At 38.5% G+C, this 26361-nt stretch overlaps 1 protein-coding gene and 1 pseudogene across 1 annotated transcript; one reads left to right on the plus strand and one right to left on the minus strand.

The window, feature by feature from the left end:
- Positions 1 to 1004: 1004 nt before the first annotated feature.
- On the minus strand, positions 1005 to 7178 carry LOC127651311 (beta-crystallin A3-like). Its single transcript, XM_052137092.1, has 4 exons — positions 7112 to 7178; positions 6640 to 6748; positions 6326 to 6499; positions 1005 to 1152 (listed from the first exon to the last, which is right to left on the minus strand). Exons 1-4 carry the CDS (start codon positions 7176 to 7178, stop codon positions 1005 to 1007), a joined length of 498 nt encoding a protein of 165 aa, XP_051993052.1.
- Positions 7179 to 11340: 4162 nt separating this feature from the next.
- On the plus strand, positions 11341 to 16887 carry LOC127651842 (beta-crystallin B1-like; annotated as a pseudogene).
- Positions 16888 to 26361: the final 9474 nt, after the last annotated feature.

The following is a 26361-nucleotide window of genomic DNA, read 5'->3' on the forward strand; positions in this document are numbered from 1 at the left end:
GACTGACTTGCTAGAAAGACTTTGATGTAGTACATTTGTACAATGGCGTCTGTAACTGAAAACTATTCATTTTGAATGATGCTACATCCACACCACTAGGTGTTACTGTAATTCCAAGATGACACAAACAAATTAGTTGGTGAGTGCATCTTTAATTTCTCCAACCAACCCAAGTGGTTTTTGGTTTACCTTTTTTACCTTATGTTGGGCTAGTGTCATCGTCTTTGTTTTCTCTAATACAATTAGCACACTGGCCTTAGTGTACACTAATGCCATCAGTCACACACACACACACACACACACACACACACACACACACACACACACACACACACACACACACACACACACACACACACAAAGACCACAGATGCTAATTTGAGATGAGTCTGCATTTATTAGTCACCCATCATCCTCCTCTCCTCCGAATGGTCTTACACACACACCCATCTGTCCCATATGGCACGCAAACGTCTCAGAGCATGATATGTTTACATGTACAGATACACATCTTTACACAAAGATCGAGTGATCTTGACATCTTTTTGCCCCGCACTGTGCTTCTGCTGTATAGATCAGTGGTGCTCAACTGTTGGTGGTCGCAGATGTGTTCTGATATTGTTGTGAACAGCAGGGAAAAAACAATGCTAAATGCAAATAATAAAATTACACTAATGATATATTCATGCATAGTTAGGATAGCAAAATAAATAGGCTTATCAACTTTTAAAAGTGAGGAGAACATGCTTTCTGTATCTTTTTTTGACTGACTACAGGCCTTTTTGGCAGCATGTCCAATTAAACTCGGTAGAAGCAATGATGTGTATCTGTATGGAATTCAAATTGTAAAATTTTTACCTTTGTTTGCGTAGTACTCAAGATTTTTGCATATGCTTTAGAGTGACATAAATGGAAACCACAAATTTGCAAGACTGCACTTAGTAAAGTGACTGCTACTGTAATGATTGATGTGACTGTGCTTGCACACACTCTTTCTATAAGACTTAATGTTGGATTCTGCAGATAGACTGGATCTTAGGGGTCTGGCAGTGTGAGCCCCAGTCCTTCCAATGCTGGTAGTCTCCACTGTGCTTGTTACACTCCATAACATACTGCTGTCCTCGATAGCCTGTGTACTCATAGCACACAAAGCTGCAAGGACATGGAGAGGTGAGAAAAATGCAATGAAAGATTGTATAAGATGCGCAGAGCCTTGAATCAATAACTTTAGCTATGTCCTTATGGGCATTGGAGGTCTGTTTTTTGACCCGAGCCCAACGGGACCAAACAAACTGACCTGGGTCAGTTTTACATCTACAGCTGAATACACACACACACACACACACACACACACACACACACACACACACACACAAATCTACCTTTTTAAGGAAAATTCTTGCGCTTGCAAAAGCAGTGGCGGGCCATGAATTTTAAGTCTAGGCCTTTAGTGTGATTCATGCCATTTAAGAAAACACAGTTTCACAATGAATAAGACAGCCTATGCCTTTGGGCATCGTACATTATGCCGCTGCTAACTAGTAATACCAATTGACATTTTAAAAACACATCCACGCACGAAAGCCAGAACTTGAAACGACACTTAATGCTTAAGCAAGCCTAATATTAACTGCAGCATGACTGTTTTGTGAAATGAACGTCTCCCAAACAGACATTCAAAAATCATAATTTTTCATTTGAATCTAACAAGGATGTTTATAATACCTGGAAAATCGGTGTAATAATATTTGCAATTTAAATGTTGCTTGCAATATATTTTGTTTCGTCAGTGTACATGGTTATGCTGCGTTCCATTCAAGGTGGATGTGGGATATTCCTACTTGATTTCTCCGACCATAAATGCATTCCATTCCCCGATTTTTGGAAGATTACATTTAAGGAAACAAAACTGCAATGCTCTTGTTAGCTTAGCAGGGGTTTGACTCTCATTAGAGATGTCTCCTAGCAACCCAACTGATAAACAATGCTGCAGTGCTAGCATTTGTGCTACAGGTGTACGATTATCAAAAGAGATTATAATGTTTTATACACCTGTTTCTGCAGGCATTTGTTAAACTAAGCTTTAATATGATTAACATTTAGTAAGTGATTAACATTCACTATATTAAGTAATGATATTACTTAATAAAGTGAATGTTAATCACTTACGTACACTTACATCATGCACCTGCATCTTGGTGAAATCGGAGTTGAAAATTTCTGCATTAGTCAACAAGTTGTAATTCTGACAAATGCATTCCATTGCCATTGCACTTTTCCTAGTAGGAAGTTGTAAAATCCGACTTTCCGAGTTGAATGGAACGCAGCACTACATTTCAAAACTTGATCCAACACTGAATGCTCCAGCAGCCTAATTTGCACTTAGAAAACTCCTGATGCTGCTATAACAATGCAAAAAGCACTTACCAATTTGCTTGAGGTGAAAATCAGTCCTCCTTTCCTGTTTAATTAATCAATCGCACGATCATGCAGAATATTTTAGGATTTTAAATCCATAAGGATCTCTTTCTCAACGGCACTAACAGCAGTAATGACAGCTGACTCATCAGCAAGATCTATCTGTTAAGTAAAACAGTGGGATTCTCTATCAATAATATTATAGGCTATGGGAAAAATCCAAATACAACCATCTGCTACACCAGAGTTAATAATGATTCCACTGTAACAGTTTACAGAACTTAACAAGTCAAGCCATAGTTCATACAATATAATGTAATTACATTACCTGTCGTCTTTAGCATAGATCAGGTTGAGCAATGTAATAAAGATGGATTGCATTAAAAGCTGTTTACAAACACTCTGTGACACGGCTTGTTTGTTTATGTTTGAGGTAGTCATGTGAAACTACCACATAACCCGTTACGTCACCGTTCGGCTCTTAGGTCAGTGGAAAAGCATGGCCAGTTTACGGCCGTGAACCAGCAGAGCATATGCTCGGTATGAGAACATCGTGATTTCGGTGGAAAAGGGCTATCTGTTATTCTTGTCACTTAATATGGCTCAGTCCCTCCTTCAAAGTAAGTCTTTCAACATGATTACACAGGAAGTTGACATCTTGCTACTCAATGGTCCAATAACCTTTGGACCATTGAACTCAGTTCAAATGTGTATACCTGTTGTGTGGTGTTACTGATCAGAGACATGGATTCTGGTCCCACAGAAACCAGGAAGTAATGGCATTCACATTATTAATGATGAGTGTGATTCGGAGGTTGCATTTTCCCTTTAATATTACATATTTACTCCACTGACAGTTAAGTTTAGGGTTGGGGTTTGGGAAAGGGGGAATGTTTAATGAAATATGCATTCTTGTTGACTGTATTACATAATTTACAACTAAAATCAACTCGCTTTTGGCGCCACTCTGTGGACATTTCATCTGGAGAATGGAGTGGCCAAATGTTTAACAACAGTTCCAGCTTCGGCCACTGGGGGCAGTGATTCGGATTTTGGTAAGCACAGACTGATTTCAGAAGCTGAACTTTCAACCTACTGTCGCTGAATTCACAGTGAGATCAAGTCTTAACGGTTCTGTTTCTGCTTTTACATAATGTACAGTACTGTGCAAATGTTTTAGGCACTTGTGAAAAATGTTGCATAGCGTGGATGTCTTCAAAAATAATGACATAAATAGTTTTAATTTATCACTTAATGTCATAAAAAGTCCAGAAAATGTAGAAAAACTAAATCAATATTTGGTGTGACGACCTTTGCCTTTAACATAGCCCCAATTCTCCTAGTTACACCTGGACACAGTTTTTCTTGGTTGTTGGCAGATAGGATGTTTCAAGCATCTTGGAGAATTCGCCACAGTTCTTCTATCTATTTACGCTGTCTCAATTGCTTCTGTCTCTTTATGTATTCTCAGACTAACACGATGTTCAGTGGGGGGCTTTGTGGGGCCCATGACATCTGTTGCAGGGTTCCCTGTTCTTCTATTCTAATCTTTTCTATTTGCAAAAGGAATGTTTGGGAGTCTAACATTTATATTTACTATTGACACACTAAAGCTGAAGATATAAATACCCATTTTAAGACCAATGCTTTTGTGAAACATCTTATGTGTCTAAGAATTTTAGGTAATTAAACTATTTCTGAATGCAGAGCCTAAATCACACTATTTTCACAACTGTTAGTACCAGCTACAAAAATCAGGTAGATCTACTCTAGGTACGTCTATGTGTGAATTTTGCACTGTGTGAAATGATCAGCTGTCATGTGCTGACATGTTTTGACAGGTTGATATAAACTTTGCTTCATAACAGATGCGGTATTCACAAGCAGTGTTGGGAGTAATGCATTACTAAATAATTAATTACTATAATTAAATTACTTTTTCATTGAAAAAAGGAAAGTAAGTGATTAGTCTTAATTTTTTAGAAATGTAGTAAGTTACTTATGATGTAATTGCGTTAAATACTGTATAGACTATAGAACAATTCTATATAAAACAATAGTGAATGAACATAAACCAAGATTAATAAATGCTGTAAAAGGGTGTTGGTCATTGTTAGTTCAGTATTTTATTTTTTATCCCCTTTTCTCCCCATTTGGAATGCCCAATGCCCACTACTTAGTAAGTCCTGGTGGCGTGGTTACTCACCTCAATCTGGGTGGCGGAGGACAAGTCTCCGCTTCTGAGTCCGTCAATCCATGTATCTTATCACGTGGCTCGTTTTGCATGACACCACGGAGACTCCCAGCATTTGAAGGCTCATGCTACTCTCCATGATCCACGCACAACTTACCACATGCCCCATTGAGAGCGAGAACCACTAATCGTGACCACAAGGATTAGTGGTTCTCACTCTCAATGAATTACAAGTTGTCATGAGACTATGTTGGTCTATGCAGTTATGCTCTATGGTTATTCAACACTAAAGAAAAGTTACGCACATCCATCTTCAGTTGGGCACAAGAGCAAGACTCAATTCAAATACCAAAGAAAAAATGGTTAGTGAACGCACACTGATTTATTGATCCAAAAATACTTTATTTGCTTACACTTGCTTTTAAATTTCCACCATTAGGTCCTTGAGACCTAATGGTCAAAACGTTGCAAGCATCCCATCCATCCATCTTCAACCGCTTATCCGAAGTCGGGTCGTGGGGGCAGCAGCTCCAGCAGGGGGCCCCAAACTTCCTTATCCCGAGCCACATTAACCAGCTCTGACTGGGGACGCCGAGGCGTTCCCAGGCCAGTGTGGAGATGTAATCTCTCCACCTAATCCTGGGTCTTCCCCGAGGCCTCCTCCCAGCTGGACGTGCCTGAAACACCTCCCTAGGGAGGCGGCCAGGGGGCATCCTTACCAGATGCCGAAACCACCTCAACTGACTCCTTTCGACTCAAAGGAGCAGTGGCTCTGCTCCGAGCTCCTTACGGATGACTGAGCTCCTCACCCTATTTCTAAGGGAGAAGCCCACCACCATTCTGAGGAAACCCATTTCGGCCTTGTAATCGTGACCTAGTTCTTTCGGTCATGACCCAGCCTTCATGACCATAGGTGAGGGTAGGAACAAAAATTGACCGGTAGATCGAGAGCTTTGCCTTCCGGCTCAGCTCTCTTTTTGTGACAAAGGTGCGATAGAGCGAGTACAATACCGCCCCCGCTGCACCGATTCTCTGGCCAACCTCCCGCTCCATTGTCCCCTCACTCGTGAACAAGACCCCGAGGTACTTGAACTCCTTCACTTGAGGCAATGCCTCCTTCCCTACGTTGCAAGCATGTGTAAGCCAATTAAGAATTTTTACAGCAAAAAATCAGTGTGCGGACACTTACCATTTTTTCATTATTCAAAACTAAACTAAATACATTTCTTATCAATTTAATCCCAATTTACAAGGCTACCAAAATCTAATTTTCACAAGCAACCATTTAATGAGCACCTGTAAGAATAACTAGATTTGGCTTGTGCAAAACTCATCACCTCAGTTGTGTTGTGTGTGGTTGCCAGAGTGTTGTTATATGGTTGCAAAAGTGTTCTAAGTGGTTTTTGCTACATTGCTAGGCATTTTCTAGGGCATTGCCAGGGTATTATGGATGGTTGCTTACTGGCCCAAGTCAATACAACCAACTTCCCATGTCTCTATGACATTCTGGCTCAATGGCCCAGACTTTTTCACCCACTTGTTACTCCATCAGGCAATAATCTGATTGTTCAGAGAAATGTAAGTTATGACGAGTTATGCACTAAAGATTAATACTAGGGTTAGGGGTTTATTTAATAGTGATAGTGATGCTTGTCTTAGCAATTACCGCTAGATGCAACTTTGAGAAAATAAAGGCTTTTTGGTCCTTTGAACAAGACCTTCAAAGTATTGGTGCATGGACTCACAGCACAGAAGATGGGATGCAATGACATCATCATCTCCACATGGTAGCCCAGACTGTCTCTGTAGGCATCCCAGTGTGGATATTCTCCAGTTTCCAAGACAAACTGCTGCCCCTGGAAGTCATGGTGATCATACCACACCCAGCTATTGTTTAAAGATAATTAAAACATTTACAAAGGTCCATTTGTAAAGTCTGGTATTTTTGAACATCCAACAGTGCAATTTCCTTAAGAAGTCATGAGATTTCGCAATCATTAACACTGAGTGGGCGACTCACGCGCCACTCTCCACTAGATCGGATGTTGTCAAACCCACGCTCCTGGATGTTGCAGCACTCTGTGGTGAGCTCCTGACACTTGCTTTGGAAATGCTCCTGCTCGAACACGAACACCTGAGAAACACACATGTGCATACACAAATTCTGAACATTCAAATTGTACCCCGCTCCTACAGACTGAATCACAAACATCCTTTCTCAGTGTCTCTGTCTTCTCATTAGGTCTTGTATCTATTAAATAATGCAGAATGCTCCGTAATTCTTCTGCTCTTTCCAAGCAGCATCCATTCACACAGCATTAAACTAGAGGCACAAAAACAATACTTGAGAAGAGGAAATCTGTGTCAAATTATTGACAGTTTGACACCTTGTGTTACTCTCTCAGAAAAAGAATCAATTGTTTGGCCTTGTTTCTCACTATGTGTTTTCACATTAAATTTAGAGTGTGTGAGAAAGAATAGTAGGGTTCAGGATTTCCTTGAAGCAAGGAGCCATGTCTATCTCAGACATTGATGGGGTTGTTTGAATCTTGGTGACTCTGTTCATCTTCTTACCTGCAGAAAAGTGAAGGCTCAAATGTTTTTAACAAATTAACATGATTGCCATTCATCATCATTTGAGCATTTGTTAAAAAAAGGAAGGCTAATGGAATTTCCCTCGTATAACCAGCCAGAAGGTCAAATGTCCATTTTGACGTTGGACATTCTTTGCAAGATTTACTAGTTGTAGTATAGTCCTTACAGGATCAAACATCAGGCTACTTCTCTTTTTTTAAGAATCAAATAAGAGGGGACCTGGGTAGCTCAGCAAGTAAAGATGCTGTCTACCGACCAGGAGTTGCAAGTTCGAATCCGGGGCATACTGAGTGACTCCAGTCAGGCTTCCTAAGATACCAATTGGAAAGGTTGCTAAGGTGGGTAGAGTCATGTTGGGTTAACCTCCTCATGGTCGCTATAATGTCATTCTCATGCTCGGTGGGGATGCATGGTGTGTTGTGTATGGATGCCAAGGAGAATAGCGTGAGCCTCCAAATGTACTAGGTATACGGTAACATGCTCAACAAGCCACGTAATACATTTAGTGGACTGACTTTCTCAGACGTGGAGGCAAATTCATACACTGCCACCCAGATTAAGGCAAGTCACTACGCCACCACAAGGACTTGCAGATTGGGAATTTGGAATGCCAAAAAATTGGAGAGAAAAGGAATCAAATAAGATCCTACCGGATAAACATTACATTTGCGATGCACCTAACTGATCTCTACCTGCATCACCTTGGTCTAATGATGGACTACACTCTTAAAATGGAGTACATAGACTATAAATTAATTGCAAACAAAAGCCTTCTTCTATATACATGTCCGTCAGGTCATCTACGAGTCATTTAGCACCAGGTTCTCCACAAACTTTATGTGCGTGATGGGTGAGGGGCGCCCTAGCTCCGTCTCGAACGCCTCTCCTTGCCGGGCCCACGTGGGCCAGCTATCCCAGGCCAATCGGAGTCCCGCGGTGCTGCAGTATCATTACGTTTAGGGGGATTCTGACTTACAGGCGTTCAGTCATTATCCCACAGATGGAAGCTTCGCACCAGTGGCTCCTCAGCCAAGCACACGCACCAAATGTCTGAACCTGCAGTTCCTCTCGTACTGAGCAGGATTACTATTGCAACAACACATCATCAGTAGGGTAAAACTAACCTGTCTCATGACGGTCTCCATATAAGCATCTATATACTTTTCTGCTGTTAATACAGGATGAACTTCAAAGACATTAGTCGTTAATCTTAGAGATATACAAAATCTTTGTTTAAACACTGACCCTTAACACTTACAATTTTAAACCATGACTTGCACTGCACATAAATAAGTATTATGAGTATATGAGTAATAAGTATTAGTATATATGGCATTCTATTCATGTTGTTTAGCCAGAGGGGAACTGGCCCCAGAGTAAGCCTGGTTTCTCCCAAGGTTATATTTCTCCATTAACCAACATCTTATGGTTTTGTGTTCCTTGCCCCAGTCGCCATAGGCTTGCTTACTGGGGTTATAAATACAATTATTATTTAATTGTTTATTTTTGTCCACAATTTACAATCATATTTAATCAAACTACACAATGAAGACTCAAAACTTTATAGATATTACAGTTTCATTTTCTGTTAATCCATGATGTGTGGTGTGAAAAGTGTTATACAAATAAAAATGGCTTGACTTGGGAGAGAGAGAGAGAGAAAAGAAAATGAAAAAAGGAATTTTAGTTGACCTAGTAGGAAAATTCTTGTTTGATCCCATGAGGATTGGTTCCAATTGTGATATAAATCCCATTAACATTCCATGGATGTTTTGACTGGATCTAGTCAGTATTGAAAAGAAGTTCCAATGACAAAACAGAGGCTGGTTCGACCAGGTGCTAACACCTCCAATGCACAAAAATGAGCAATAGCCCAAATGTTAAAACTGAGCAAGCGCAATTACATTTGACTTGTAATATCTTAAATTAAACATAGAAGTGAATTGACAGTTTCTTTTTAATAACTGGTAAATTTCCATAAAATTTTCATCCGTTATGTTATCCCACCTTAATCTTTCATATATGTGCCAACTCACCTGAATCTCCACCTATCCTACTTTACAATGTTGTACATCAGTCCCTTGTCACAAGGAGTTTTTTGAATATTTGGCACTTTAATTTTACACTGCCACCACAGCTGAATGCCGGTTGCAACTCTGAAACTGATGGAGTGATCACAGACTGAGAGGGGTATGTCTGAATGTGTGTCTGTGTGTGTGTGTGTGTGTGTGTGTGTGTGTGTGTGTGTGTGTGTGTGTGTGTGTGTGTGTGAGTGTGTTTGGTTCTGTTTGTGAGATCATCCCCTTTATTGTGAATCCAGAGTAGTGGTGCATTCTGCGCTGTCAGCACATTGGATTTGATGGAGCCACGCATGAGCGTTAATGCAGACGCAATGGCCCGGACAATGGAGTGCAGGCGGGTGTATTCCTATCAGTCAGCATTGTGCATCCTATGTACACAAAGAGCGGCCTATAGGTGGAGAATGCAGGGATTTGACCCACAGCATACAGTGAAAGTCCTCACTATCAAACCTCTCTGAAACATGTCTGTAATTTTTCTGCTGTTTTAGATTAGGTAGTGAACTTCAGTTTAGTGAACTTAAGAAAACTATTCATATTAACTTTATATTAACATATACTTCACATTATAACAGATTTAGCTATATGGTACATAGGCCTATAGTGATACCCAAATTTGCTGTCCATTCCATGTGTCCAAAAAGTTATTATTTATATTATGTTTCTTTTATTTTTCCATCTATTTTCTCTTCAAATCAAGTTTAGGACTACTAGACTAAGTTTACCAGACTTCCTTTCAGACTGTGTGTTGCCATGGTAATCATGGCTGCTCATCACATCATATGACCCATGACCTGTGACCTAGAAGTGTAAAAGAAATGGGGAAATGGCAGTGTAAAATTAATATTAATTTAATTTATGTGACAGATAAAGGGAACATTTTTGTTAACCCTAAAAAAATTTGCATCGTTCAATTGAGAAACTGCAACCGAGCTTTAGTTTTATAATGAAAACATAGAATTTGCTGGTACGTTACTCCAAAAAGCTTGTGCAGTTTGCAGCATTCTTGATAGAAATGGAATGAAATCATATTTAATTTCTTCCGTGAAATACAAAATACAGTAACACATTTCTATATGTAGTCTCAGTGAAGTATGTTGGTCTCAGTCACCATTTACTTTCATTGCATCTTGTTTCAATGCAATTAAAGTGAATGGTGATTGAAGCAGCCATTCTGCCTAATATCTCCTTTTGTATTCAAATAAAGAAAGTTTTTATCTAGTTTCATTTCACAGTGTGGAAATGTTTTTAATAGTGACATTGAGACTTCATTGGGATAGATCACCCAAAAACGAAAATTCTCTCATAATTTACTCACCCTCATGCCATTCCAGATGTGTATGACTTTCATTCTTCTGTTGAAAAAACAATTAAGATTTTTAAAAGTGTGTTTCAATCCATTCAATGCAAGTTAATAGGGTCCAAAACTTTGAAGCTCCAAACGCATATGAAGGCAGCATAAAAGTAATACTCCAATGGTTAAATCCATGTCATAAGAAGCGATATGATATGTGTGTGTGTGAAAACAGATGAATATTTAAGTAATTATTTTACTATAAATCTCTGCTTTCACTTTCACATTCTTCTTCTTTTGTTTTTGGCGATTCACATTCTTCATGCATATCGCCACCAACTGGACCGGGAAGAGAATTTATTAAATGTATTATTTTTTAAAGGTCTTAATTTTGATCTGTTTCTCACCCACACCTTTTATTTCGCTTCTGAATATATGGATTAAACCACTGGAGTTTTATGGATTACATTTATGCTACCTTTATGTGCTTTTTGGAGCTTCAAAAGTTTGGACCCTGTTGACATGCATTGAATGGTCCTATAGGGCTGAAATATTCTTCTAAAAATCTTGATTTGTGTTCAGTAGAAAAATGTAATAGGTACAGATCTCAAATGGCATGAGGGTGAGTAAATGATTAGAGAAGTTTCATTTTTGGGTCTCTCTCTCTCGCTCTCTCTCTCTCTCTCTCTCTCTCTCTCTCTCTCTCTCTCTCTGTTTGATGATGGGGTGATTTCTTTTCTGTGTGTGGGGTGTTGAGCTCAGCGAGTTTGTTTCTGTGGGCCTAATCCCCCCACGCCAGCCGCCAGCCTATAAAAGGGACACATGTTTGCTTTCAATACACACGCTGACACGCTGAGTGAGACGGCTACTGCCTAACACACAGGTAAGAGACTGGGGTTTCAGAGAAAAACCACCTGGGAAAGATTTGTTCCCTCTTTTCATCTATTCTGATGGTCTATGGAACCCCAGCACGGACTTATGAAAAAATAGCTCAAATAGAGAGAGAGCTGCTTTTGACACATAAGCACTGGTAGAAAGCAATTAAAATGAGATCCTTTAGTGAGCACAGAGCTTAAACGTTGTCTGGGTGAACTGTAGACCTTTTTGTCATAACAGAAGAAGTAAAGATAAAAGAAGCTGTCTTTCTGCTAAGTGTAATGAAAGAGCGAGGTGATGTAGCTATAGGAAAAATGTGTTAACATGTAAAAATAATGCATTTATTTGATTTATTTATTGAACACAAGAGTATTTTAATAACTTTATTAATTAGCAAGAATCACAGTATATTAAGCATTTGTTTAGCCATTATACCTTTGAGGTTTTATGCAATATTTATATTATAATAGAATGTACATTATATTAATATAAATGTATATATATATATATATATATATATATATATATATATATATATATATATATATATATATTAGTCGTCTAAGGCAAATTCTGTTACGTATGAGCATTGCTGGTTTATGCTGCTCTTGTGTACGACTTGCAAAGTGAGTGGGTGAACCATTCAACATTTGAAGAATTCTTCCAAGCACTATAAATGCACTCATCGAATGAGAATGAGTCTCATTAACTGTATTGAGCTAACTTTAGGACTTAACATCACCATATGTCCAACAATAGATATTAGTGAAAAATCGAATTATTTAGGCTTCTCCATTCATACATATGCTTTTGCTATTGATTTCTCTTTCTTTTATTATAGTCATCATGTCCTCTGGTGGAGAGAAGACCAAGCCTGCCTCCCAGCCTGATGGAAAGGCTGCTCAGACTAAGAGAACTGAGATGGGCATGGGAAACTACAAGGTAACACACACTAACACATATTTTATCGAAGTCCACATCATATTGCAATGCCAATTCCATATTACACACAGTAGAGTAGCCCCTAAATGTATTTGGAAACTTTAACCACTATTAAAGTGTATGAATAAATGTATTTTCATCAAAGTTTTTAAGCAAAGACGTTTGTCAGGTTTCAAATTATAAACAGATATATTGTTCAAAACTAAGATATATATGGTTATCCATTATCATAATCCAAGATATTGGATAACTATATCCATAGTTAATGAGATTAATCTACTAAGGCACTACATACATTCAGATGCCTTAAAGTTACATGTGATGATTAAATAACACATGCATGATGGATTTAATGCAAACAGTTCTGCAAAACTGTGCATCATTTCAGTTTCCATAGAAATAGATGTGGGTGTTGGAAGTATGATGTATTTTTAAGCGGTCAAACAAAAAAATTGTCAACTTAAATTACCTGATTTTCTCTGCCCTTTCTCCTCTGGTCTTTTTAGATGTATGTGTTTGATCAGGAGAACTTTCAGGGCCGTATGATCGAGATCACCAACGAGTGCATGAATGTGTGTGAAATGGGCATGGACAAAGTGCGTTCCCTCCGTGTGGAGTGCGGCCCGTGAGTGACACAATTACAGACGTTCCTGACACATATGACATTGCTCTGACATTGTTGCGAATTTCAACACTTTCTGTATTTTTCCTTTCTTTTTCTCACCACTTTTTAGTTGGGTGGGTTGGGAGCAGATGAACTTCTGTGGAGAGATGTACATCCTGGAGAAGGGTGAATACCCTCGCTGGGACTGCTGGAGCAACTGCCACAGGAACGACTACCTGCTCTCCTTTAGACCTGTCAGAATGGTATTCACACTTCCTTCAACTTTTTTCACAATACCAATTTCTTCATCTCTTATGTTTATGTTTGGAGTGACTGTTTGTCAGATAAGCTCAACTGTCAGAGCATTGTTCATCATGCAATCATTAAAACATTATTCTAATATAATTTTTGGTCAGAGCTGTGACCTAGTGCTCAGTGCATTGAGCCGTGGCTCTCTTGTTGATAACACAAGTTTGAATCTAGCTCGCAACCTTTCCAAATCTTGTTCCTCCTCCCCATGTCCCATTATTTCCTATCTTATATCTCACTGAACTCCCAAATAAAAGCGCAAAAAGGGCAAAGTTAAAAAATAATAAAATAAATTAGCTGTGAGACTCACATTGGCAATGTGAGTTTAGATTATTCAGTAACATATTAAAGATTATGTTTTTTTAGGTAATCTAACAGAGCGATCACACTGTGAAACCAGAAAAAAAAATAAAATAAACACTGCCCCGAGTGGCCAAAGAGGTAAGTGCTGTTGGGCATATAGGCACGTGTGAGGTCCATTTTCCAGATTAAATGTCCACAGAGGGGCGCCAAAAGTGAGTTGTAAAGTGACTTATTTTCTGTTGTATAGTATTTTATACAGTGAAGAGGAATCCATATTTTATAAACTGTACTCCACAACTCAAACCTACACCTAATGATCAGTGGAGTAAAAATTGTATGTTAGAGGGAAAAATACAACTTCTGAATTGCACTAATTTCTGATCATGCGAACATAATTACTTCCTGATTTCAATGTGGGATGCAAACCCAGGTCTCCCACACTGCTAACGCTATGCGCTTTCAGTCACGTTACAAGGTAAGGCAAATACAATGGAGCCGTTGCAAAAATGTCTGATAGGTGGTGTCGCCTGTCAGTGAGTCGGCATTATGTGGCTAATTCTAGATTACTGGAACTTTCAGAAACAACTTACTGACTTCCCATGTGGTCATGTTGCATCTAAACTAGAGGTTGACCAATAGTGGATTTTGCTGATACTATAAATAAGGTGGTGGGAAAAGGCAGTTAACCGATTAATCGGACAATAGTATTTAAAATGTATTGTTTAGAAATGTAAAAATAAATCTTATCATGACGGACACAGAGGCTAAAAGAGTCCACAATGAATAAAACCCCAAATTTAGTTGAAATGTTCAACCAAAATTCCAATAATAATCTGAAGGAAAAAAATAAGATTTGGTGCATAATGTGGAGATGGAGACATGGCTCTATATATACATTTTTCACAAGATATGAAGTTGGAGACATGATGTATGTGCTTACGTGAAACTTTTCCATATAGTTCCATTTTTCTTTGCATGCCCTTGCACAAATTTAAAACACTTTGTGTTATTGAAATAAAAAAATATACTTTGAAGTGAGGATAACATGAATATGCATATGAATATGAATATTTTCAATGATGAAAGATTGAGGAACACTGAAGAATAAAAAATTATTATCGGCAACTATCAGCAAAGATTAAAACTATTGGCACTGATTAATCTGTAAAACTGATATATCGGTCTACCTCTTATCTAAACAAATTACCTTTGAATAACTCATTGCATGTTTGAATTAAAATCTGATTCTTAAGTGTAGTTAGTACCAATTAACACTCCTTTCATTAAACATTAGTTAACATGAAATCAAACATGTAATCTGGATTACAATTTACTCTCTGTCAGTCCCTGATTTCTTTGAAAGTCCCTAAATTCATTGAAAGAGTCAAGACTGATATGTAATCGATGTGTAAATATGTAATCAATAAAATTAACTGTAATCAGATTACACACATTTAAAAATGTAATGTAATTTAATTGCAATTACTTGATTTTTGTAATCTGATTACATAATCCAGACTATATACATGTAGTCTATTACTACCCAACACTGCCCACAACATTTCCTAAACTTCTTTCTTAGTCTCTCATACATTCCTGTCATGTATCTCACGCTCCATGAAAGTGGCAAACATTATATACATATATATATATATATATATATATATATATATATATATTTATATAAATAGTTGATATAAACATTGAAAAAATGGTATGATCTTCTTGTGTCTGCTCCTGACAGGACCCAGAAAAGCACAAGATCTGTCTGTATGAGGTTGGAGAGTTTAAGGGCCGCAAGATGGAGATTATCGATGATGACGTTCCCAGTATGTACACCTACGGCTTTACCGACCGTGTCGGCAGCATCATGGTCAGCTGTGGCACGTAAGTGTTCTCACATCAAAGCAATTTGTGCACAAGCAGATGTCTGTGATAAAAGTGATATCTGAGCATAAAAAATAGATCTGATGAAATCAGATTTCGAGTCAAACTAAAAGACTTCAGATGTCTCTGAGATTTGTGATCAGATCTACAAGTCACATACTGAGTTACTGTATTCATTGAAATTCATTTGAAAAACTAACGGAAACCAACATTTCCATCATGGTTAGTATAAATGTGGCGAGGTGACTCAATCCTCAATCCGGGTGGCGGAGGACGAATCTCAGTTACCTCCACATCTGAGACAGTCAATCCACGCATCTTATCACGTGGCTTGTGGAATCCTGACTGTAATTATTCAGCATGCCCTGGATTTGAACTTGCGACACCAGTTGTGGTAGTCAGCGTCTTTAATTGCTGAGCTGCCCAGGCCCCCTAAGAATTATTACTCTTAACTTATTCTAAACTTTAAAAAAGTTTTGCAAAACATTTCCAGTGATGTAGTTTTCATAACAGACATTTATAATTATTTTATGCCTACTTCATAAATTTTAACCTTTCAGCTTTAAAAAAAAAACGATTTCCTCCTTTTAAAAAAAGATTTTCCTCTTTTTCTAATTTACTCTATTTATTTTTGTGGTGTCTGTTTGTCTTTCCCTCACATTTTATCTCAAAGTTGGGTGGGCTACCAGTACCCGGTTACCGTGGCAGCCAGTACCTGCTGGAGAAGGGCGACTACCGTCACTTTAACGAGTTTGGCGCTCGTCATCCACAGATGCAGTCTGTCAGGCGCATCCGTGACATGCAGTGGCACCCAGATGGGTGCTACACTATGGCCACCAAGTGAGGACTCGGGAGGATGAGAAAGAGAGAGAATAGGGGGGAGAGGAAAAGAGTGGGAGACGAAGAGAAAGGAGGGGGAGGGGGGAGGGCCAAGAAGGAGAGGAGGAGCGTACCACCCATATGAGCCTTCCAGGGTGGGAAGAGAGCGATAAACAGAAAGCATTCTTGGCCTGCCGCAAGAGAACACAAAAACATTGGTTGAAAATGTGGCTGTCAATATCTAATGACTGCAATTGTAAAGTTTGACATTTGGCATTTTCTTTCTCACCCCTCTTTATTCTCTCTAAATCCTTTACCTCTTCTTCCATCTTCTTTCTTCCCTCTTCTTTCTCTTCCTCATCCTCCTTTTTCCACTTTTCCCCTGACGAAATCAGTCCATCACAAGAAGCCTTAAGTGATCTCTGACTCAGGGGGTCAAGGATGATGATTGACAAGGGTGGGTTGGGCGGAGCAACGGGTACTGGGGAGAGGGTTGTTTTGGCCAAAAGGCCATGTAAAACCTCCACATGCTTTTGGAACAGTAATAAAAATGACACCTGTGACCATTGTTCCCTGTTATCACTGCTGGTTATCTCTGTCCATTCATGCCTTCAACTTATACCACCAATTTATCAGGCCTCTCACAGTACCGATAAAAGAAACTTCTGTCCACATTTCTAAACCAATGTATGTCACTGTGTAAGAACTTCAAGGGAGAGCAAAACTTACAATAACAATGCAACCATTATATTATAAAATGTATCATATCATGAAACATTGATTTTTCTTTGATCTTTTGAAATAAAAGTATTTGATGCACAATGAAAACATACTGTAACTACCAAAAATTTCCAGTCCAATAAAACAATTTATTGAAACAAAGCCCCAAATCTCGAATGACGAATTGGTTGGAGAACCTGACACAATGTCATACAGGCATTGCAAATAGGCTGTTATTGAAGGATGGGGCAGCACCAAACACATTACATAGGACTTGACAGCAAGCCTGCGAATTTGCATTGTAACTCATTTCAAATGCAAAGACGGCATGTATATAGAAGTCTGAAGGGTGCTGAAAAAAGAGAGACCTTTTGAACTCAATGGCTCAAAGAGAGGGTGAAAAATGTCTTTAAAAAAAAAAGTATGACTGTTTTGGCATAAAACATGACTAGCTCAGGGGAAAAATATAATGATAGAAAAAATTATTTTATGACCTTTCTTTAAACAATTTACAGGATTACTTGTTTATAATGGTGATGCTGAGTAAGACTTAATTAACTTAATTACACAATGAATACGCAATCTGATTATTTGTACTTTTAGTGCACATCACACAGACTGTTTTGGCTGCTAGGTCTATTTTTGTATTAATGGACTGTTTTTACAGCCCTGTAATGACGCTTTTTCACCTAATGTAGCTTTTTTACATTTCTAATTTATTTATATTTTTTTGCAAATTTATAACATTGTACTTTGTATTATATTACCCTTGAATTAGTATCACAGATGCGATGAGGTTTCTAATGCAGCTGCTGAGAGAATTATAGATAATTTGCCATCTTCTCTCTTCTGACGGTTGTAATCCATCGCTCTCTATTTATTTCTTCATTTGAAATGTTGTGGAATTGTATACTAGCATATATCTTGGGATGCCTAATCTTCAGCCACTCTATGAGTGGCAGTAACCTTTGATCAGGAGTTGATGTCATCAGACGGTGTCCAACCTTCTTTGGGCATTTCGACCCTTAACCGTAACGCCCTCCAGTTGGCGCATCAGCAATGGTGGCCAATTCACTCACCTCCTCCCTCCGATTCCAGAGCCAGGAAGTGGCTCATTCTGCTGCCTCTCCCAGCCTGAGAGTTGCGTTCTTCCTATCCTTTCCTGCTATTCCCATGGCTGAGGCGCATCTTCCATACAGACTGTGCCGGTAAACCTCTGCATCCCTACAGTCTAGAGCTAGTTCCTGGTATTTAGTGACTTCCCTTTCATGAGCCTTATCGCACCCTTCCTCCCATGGGTTTTCCATGGGTCCGATGTTTCCTGCATTGCTGCTGCTCCAGTGGTCTTTTGCTGTTGTAACCCACTCACCTTAAGGTTTGGCATGTGCATTCTGAGATGCTATTCTGCTCACTACAGTTATACAGAGCAGTTAACTGAGTTACCGTAGACTTTCTGTCATCTCAAACCAGTCTGGCCATTCTCAGTTGACTTCTCTCATCAACAAGCCATTTTCTTCCACAGAACTGCCACTCACTGGATGTTTTTTTTTTGTCTTGTTTCACACACCCTTCTGAGTAAACTCTAGAGACTTTTGTGCATGAAAATACCAGGAGATCAGCAGTTACAGAAATACTCAAACCAGTCAAAATCACTGAGGCCAAATTTTTCCCCCATTCTGATGGTTGATGTGAACATTAACTAAAGCTCCTGACCCATATCTGGATGTTTTTTGTATTGCACTGCTGGAGCATAATTGGCTGATTAGATAATCGCATGAATAAGTAGGTGTACAGGTGCTCCTATTAAAGTGCTCAGTGAATGTACTCTATGGAAATGGAATACATCCATGGAAATGTATTACATTTAAAAGTACACTTAGTGACTTTTTTGTTTGTTATCTAGGACTTGCAGCGACACCTCGTGGTGTGGATGCAACATCATTCAAAATCAGTAATTTTCAGTTACAGATGCCATTATAGAAATGAACTATTCACAGTCAACCATGAGTAATTAAATCCACAAGTAAAAGTGTTCAACAACATGTTGGATATGGAGACTAAATGAGTAGCATTCGGCTGGTCATGTGATTCTAACATGGCTGCCCCCATGATCACCCTCTACTTGTAGAATAAACAGCTTTAATAAGGTCACTGATAGGTCTACATCACCTGTAAGTGCTCATAATTGTATACATATGTTTCAAGATTTAAATTATATATAAAACTTTTTTAATGAGGAAAAACATTGAGTGCACCTTTAAAAACAACATCAGGCAAAATAAGACAGACAGGCTTCTGTCTGTAGGCTAGGGGATAGAATCTATAGTTTGTACAGTATAAAAATAATTATGCCTATGAAGAGTCCTCATAAGGAACATGTGTGTGTGCGCGTGTGTGCGTGCTTGCGTGTGTGTGCATGTGTGTGTGCGTGTTTGTGTGCGTGCGTGTGCTATTATATATAACATATTTCTGAGACTTCCTGAATTAATTAATCATTTATTTGATTTTGATGGTATACTTCCTACACTCTAAACTGATATTAGTCGCCCCTAGGCTCTACAGACATGACAATTCACTCACACTACAAACACCCTGGGAAATCTAGTAACTCCATATACTAAGTGTGTGATCAGCCTTTCTCGCCAGTCTCTCACACTCTTTGCAACCTCACACACCGAGAGGTAATGAAAATAATATAGAGGATGCTTTGGGACAGGGGCTGGAATGATTAGAGGCAAGGAACTAATCAGACGGCTCAGTGGGGTTCTGAGGTAATTGAATCGTGGGCAGTAGCAGTACTGCACCTCCGCCAATAGGAGCTCCTCAGCAGAGAATCTAACATTTTGTCAGTCTTGATTTGTTATTTTCTTGGTCTTTTGCTCAACTCATCACAGATTTTCTGCAGATTTGTCGATGGAAGATAACTGTAGTAGACTGTTATTTTAAAATTCAGAAAATACATCCCGATGACATTTAAAATTGCCTGGACTCACACATCCTTTCACATATGCACATTGTAAAAAAACTGAAAATAGGCAGTTGTTACATAATAAAAAAATATATTCTACCTGTACTGACACTTAAAAATGACTTCATTTGGTGTAAACAAATAAATTAGGTTGATTTGGACATATTATGTAAATCACATTTTCAATTGAATAATTGCCAATTACTTGTCACTACATTTTAAGGTTACCTAACAAAACATTTTTACAGTGCTATATCCTATTTCACTAATGGATTTTCTGTATTATGTATGAACACACACAGAAAATATGTAGCCTTTGCCACTTTATGTCTCTCTCTTTCTGAACTACAAGCTCACACAGAGGCTGCACAAGCTGTATGTGTGTGTTTGCATGCGGCAGGTCTTTTTTTCTTGCGTCATGGCTGTGTTGTGAGTTAGCCGGGGGAGAAGATAGTTCTTTTTCTGGAACTTCCTAAAAAGTCTTTCCGCCGTTAGTGATGTAAGCTATTTGTCTCAGTGTTTAACAAATGAGTGGGTGTGAACCTATCAGTAAGATAGAGAGAGTTAGAGAGTAAGGAAAGAGAGAGAGAGAGATAGAGAGATTTGAGAGAGAGAGAAGTAATCGGAAAGAATGGAGAAACCTCCAAAGCCATTTGTATATTGTACTTACACTGTAGAAAGTGAAGATGTGTAGTTGTTATCTTACAAACTCAAAAAAAAATGTTTTTTAAACCAGCATACGGTTGGCTGGGCTTAGCTGGTCTCACAGCCTGGTATGGTTTGCTGGATTTAGAGGGGTTTTGGGCACTTGTCATGCTGGGAAACCAGCTGTATCTTAAACCAACTAAGGCCAGCAAACCAATTTAGACTGGTTTAAGCTGTCCCACCCTATCAAGGGAGCTATGTAGGATCTGACCCAAAAAGTTACTTTAATTGGTATAACCTTACAAAGTCAGGTTATTTTAGATGTACCAAAATAAAGCACCTTTTTAGGTATAAACTGAGAGATTTTTCATTGAGATCTGGTCTGTACTTATCATCAAGCATTTTGTTCTCCCTCCATCTCCTCTCCCTACCACAGATTGTCCCTTTTCATCTACTCTCTCTCTCTCTCTCTCTCTCTCTCTCTCTCTCTCTCTCTCTCTCTCTCTCTCTCTGGCTGATGGTGTCAGTGCTGCATGTGGATCTGCGTCATCGGTGAACAGTGTCTGATTGACTGGGTTAAAAATAAAGTGCAGAGAGGGGTGAGAGTTTGTGTGTGTCAGTGAGTGCATGAGGCTGAGAGGCTTGTGCGTTGGGATGCTGGGGCAAGTCTGAGGAATCTGGGGGAAGATCCATATGGGAGCAGAGGATATTTTTAGCTGAAGAAAATTAGTTAGTCTTAGGTAACAGTAAGCAGGAAGATATATGGCATTCATTATCACTACTCTGAAGTGTAAAACAAGAAAAGATTTAATACTTAAAACTTAATAATAAGTTGTATCTGTAAGCCATGAAGACAGGACCAGTTTAATAGAATTTCCTTTAGTTTAAAAAAAAATGGTCTGGTAATCTAAGAATTTACTAAATCTAAATTTACAGGATTTATTCAAATATTAATATAAATTAGGTTACACCAACAAATGCAATTCTTATCAAGTATGGCAATAGATCATTGAGGTAACAATTTCAAGTTTCCTATTTTTTTAGTGTTGTTCAAGCTGGGTTGAGCTGGTTTGTACTGGTCTTGTTTGTGGACCAGCATAGCTATGCAGACGGATCTCATTGTGAATTTGGTGATAATGGTTCGAAAGTTCGTCAACTGAAATCAGTCTGTTCTTACCAAAATTCTAGACACTGCCCCCAGTGGCAGAAGCTGGAAGTGTTGTTGAACGTGCATATTTTATTAACCCTACTCCCTAACCCAAATCCAAACCATAAACCTAACTGTCAGTCGGCTCAAAAATGTAACTTAAAGGGAAAATGCAACCTCTGAATCACACTTATCATAGATTATGCGAATGCGATAACTTTGGCCTATCAGTAGGCTAGTGCCACAGAAAAAGGTAACACATTTGAATTGTTACATACTGTAGATTCCTGTTGGGAAGGGCTGGACTGGTAATCTTGCATACCGGCATTTTCCCAGTGGGCCAACGCACGTTGGCGGAATGGCCATCGGGAGAACCTAGTGGGCCGGCCGTGAAACGTGCCGAATGGACCGCGATAAGCAAAAATGATCCACCGTATTATGCAGAACGGACTACAAAATGACTCTGCGATATGGCGAAAAAGACAACGAACACCCCCCCACCCCTCAACAGTGGCTCAACAGTTGGGCCAGTTGCCATGTAAAATCCCGGGCCGATTTCTCTTCCCAGTCCAGTCCTGCTAATGGGTACTGGTACTTGTCAGTAACTCGGCAGAATGTTGTCGATGTCAGGGTATTCGATGACATTCGGTAGCAAGCAACATGTCAAGTTCCTGTGTGTGTTCCATGTTGCGCCATGCATGGTTGACCAAGGAGGTCTTGCTGGTTAAACTAGTAATAGCTTGGTGGGGACACTGTAAAAATGCTGTGAAATTAAAAGATACTGTAGGCACCATTTGGGTGGGTTCAAATGTCACACTGGTGTAAACCTTTGGAGATCCTTCAGACACTTCAGTTCTATGGGAAACTTTATCTTAGTGTAGTCAGTGATTTTAAAAAACAACATAGCATAAAAAAATATCTATTTTTAGGGTTTATTCTGACAGCTGTTTATAAAAGAAAAAACAGCAGTCAATGGGGCTGTATATATGTAAAAAAAAAAAAAGTAAAATGTAAATGTAAATGAAATACAAAAATGAAATTAGGTACAACGAAGTACTGAAGAGGCCAGTCCTTGTATGTATGCCAAAATGTTGTCAAACTCCACACAATCCATATGCATCCTTCTAGAATAATTACAACCAATCACAGTCATGTGATTCTTGTTCACAAATATTTACTGCAATTTAACAACATTTTGTGTAGAATTTTATATTTACCCAAGGAATTATCAACTGATGAACAAACCCGGGAGCTCTCTTGCTCTCTTTATGTTTTCAGGTCTCTAACAAGAGAGCATGCCGGAAAGCCGTTGTCACAAATCTCCTGTTCTTAAAGGGGCCACGTCCAATTTATGACTAGAGTTAAATTACATAAAGTGTATACACTTGGCTATATTAGGTCTAGCAAAAGCTCTAAAGACTGCCAATAGTTCCTTAAGTGTTTTCCTTCATCCCCTGGACCAATGCCGAAACACGATTAAGGTTCACTTAATGAAGTTCTCAATCTAAAAATCAAAAACAACAAATCCTAATACCACCCATCTTAAACACCATCATAAGGGAAAGGTTTTGAGGCACTCAACATAAATATTAAGCTTCCTTGAGTTCATAATTAGGATATTTGATGCTCTTTGAAGGGGTACGTCTCCAGAATATTTGCTAGTGTGACATCTGAGGAACCCTAAATAGTACCGCAAGTATCTTTATATTTATACAATGAGCATAGCAGCATCCCATGCTAGAGACAAGCATCCAAAACACAACATATGCTGGTCACCAGCACTGCTGTTCTTTTCAACAGCAAGGAAAGCTGAAAACATAGAAACAAAGAAAAGAAAAAGACACGATGATGACTAGAAGGCGTGTGCCATTGAATGAGAGCTGCGAGAGAAACAATAGAACAGGAAATGACACCTGAATTTATGTGATGAAGAACTGAGCTCGGCTTTGACAGTGCTATGATCACAATGACACATTCAAAAAGAAACACATAGCACAGTGTAACGGCTCAAGCTGTGTGCAATCCCACAATGCTAGCTGTTCCTGTACGCGCACACACACACACACATACGGTCATACAGTTCTAGCTTTACACAAACATTACACACTTTGCCCTCAAAACACTTGCCCTCAAAACACTTGCCCACACACCAATCACACACAGAAAGCAGTGAGCAAACTAACACTTGCATCCCTCTCTTTCAGTCTAACAAAAAGTCAGCGCAGAGGAGAAAGTGAGGAAGAAAAGGACTGAGAGAGAGAAAACTGAGAGCATAGAAAAGGAGGAAAGTGAGGATGTCACCAAGAGAAAAATAAACAAAACAGTCAAAAAGAGAAGACAGAGGGAGAGATGAAAAAACTGTAAAGGAAAAGGTGGCATGATGTTAGAGAAGAAGATATCTGAATGAGAGAAAAAGAGAGAGTGAATCATAGAGAGTGTGAGAGCTTGGTTATGCAGAGTCCACTGTGAATAGAGGATTTTGGAAGGAGGAAAATGATGGCAGGCGCTCAGCGGTGACTGTGGCTCATTATCAGCTCAATGACAGAGGGTTAAGGGAACAGATGAGTGAGAAAATAACAGATACTGTACATGGATTGAAGTATATGGGTCAGTTTTATGGCAGAAATGCAAAAGGAGTACAGCGCATAGTTAGATAAGCACAGATACAGTATAGATATAGATATATAGATATTGATAGGTAATTGAAAAGAAATACTTTTGGAAAGTGTATTTGTGGTGTGTTGACATTGTATATTCCATCAAGATTAATATGGAGGACCAAATAACTTAAAATTAAAGTACAGTAACTCAAAACAAATATTTTAATATTTAAATAAATCATTAAATACATTATGGAATTGGGGGAAAACTATAAAATCATTAAATTAATAATTAAATCACCCAAAATAATATAATTAATTATTAATGAAAAATGAAATCACCTCATTTTGCATCCATTTACATTTTAGCATCATCTTTGGGTTGATTTTTCATTTTATTTTAAACTATTTTAGGTTTTTAATGGTTTGTTTAAATATTCAAATATTTATTCAGTTTGTAATAATTTGCAGCATGTTTGTATTTGACATGTAATCCAATTGTTGGTTTCTGTGTTAAGAGCATTCAACATGCATTAAAGAAAGAAGCAACTTGAAGTACTGATTTATTACTAATCATAAGGACCAAATATTACAAAGGGAACATTTCCATCTTTCCTGTTGTCGTTTTTATTTGTTTATTTTGCATTCATATCAGATTAGGGCCCCCAAATTTAAACTCACATCTGTAATTTATTTTGTTGTATATGTCACCGTTGAACACTTATCCAATCATTTCAATCAAACTGGAAGGTAGAACTCGACATTTAAGATATTTAAAACAGTGATTCCCACATAATCAAACTCTGGGGTGGAAAGGTTTTTTATCTATTTAAAGTTGGTGTTAAAACAAACATAGAGATTAAAAGAAATAGAAATGTCATGATAGCAATGCAAATATTATGCTAATGTTGCTTATACTGTTCATTCATTATGAATGTACCAATTCATTTTCTTTGTAAATAAATGTACGTTTTGCGGAGTAAAATGGCTCTGTCATGTTTTAATATTTAATAAAAAAAATTCAGACTCTGTAAACTGCAGCTTACACTGGTACTATGAACTACAAATGAGTGCTTTCATACAGTCATATAACATCAAAATCTTTGTTTCATCATCCCTGGCAAATCATTTGAACCCGAGATTGCTTATGAATTGTACTTTAAAAGCAACAGGAATTCCATCCTGTGGCCGGTACTATTGATTAAGGCAACGCCGAAAGGCGTGTGAGTGTGATGTGAGTAGCGTGTTTTCATTTCAGCACCCACATCAAACACAATGCAAGCATGAGTCTTGAGGTGAAGCGTCCCAGAAGCGGCCCAGATGCAGTCGTGTGTGGATAGTTTCGGCGTTGGTCACGTGGCTCAAGCTGAACTCTCTGGGTGTAGAAAAACTAAAATAATGATGAGATGAGATGAGAAAAGAACCAAGTACGCTGATAAACATAAATAAATGTACAAGACCAAGGGTGTAGATTTGGCTTCAAAATTGGGTTGGTTGCAGTGTGAAGCATCTACATGTTTCTATTGATCATGGTATAAATATTGGGGTGGTTGTACTTGCTTGTTTTGATTATTATTTTGGGGGGTTGTACCTCCCACACATCCCTCCTGGAAACTTCACCCCTGCACATGACTGCTCGCTGTTGTCGCTGAAGCAATGACTATAAGACTATAAGGTTCAGATCAGATTCTGATTAATGACTATGGCCAGTCTGACTGTAGAATTTGCTTTTAGTACAGTGTGTTCCATCAAACATCAACAACTGCCAAGACGTCTTGCAGAAACACACTATTAAACACAGGTAACACACAGTCACATTGCAAATACTTTGACATTCAATTTGCACAACACATGAAAAAAATGCATAAGTAGATAAATACAGGACACAAAACAACCACCCCACCCAAGTGTTGTATAGACAATGAACACGACACCACAATGTTGCACAGACAGAGTATATAA

Source organism: Xyrauchen texanus, chromosome 11 (assembly GCF_025860055.1).
Source record: "Xyrauchen texanus isolate HMW12.3.18 chromosome 11, RBS_HiC_50CHRs, whole genome shotgun sequence".
Classification (NCBI taxonomy): Eukaryota; Metazoa; Chordata; class Actinopteri; order Cypriniformes; family Catostomidae; genus Xyrauchen; species Xyrauchen texanus.

Excerpts from the sequence above, each read along its gene's own strand:
- LOC127651311 (XM_052137092.1), bottom strand. The coding sequence starts at position 7,178 with ATGAACAGAGTCACCAAGATTCAAACAACCCCATCAATGTCTGAGATA. Across the intron at positions 6,500-6,639 it reads AACATCCGATCTAGTGGAGA|CTGGGTGTGGTATGATCACC; the intron begins GTGGCGCGTGAG and ends TTTAAACAATAG. Across the intron at positions 1,153-6,325 it reads ACCAATACTTTGAAGGTCTT|CTTTGTGTGCTATGAGTACA; the intron begins GTTCAAAGGACC and ends ATGTCCTTGCAG.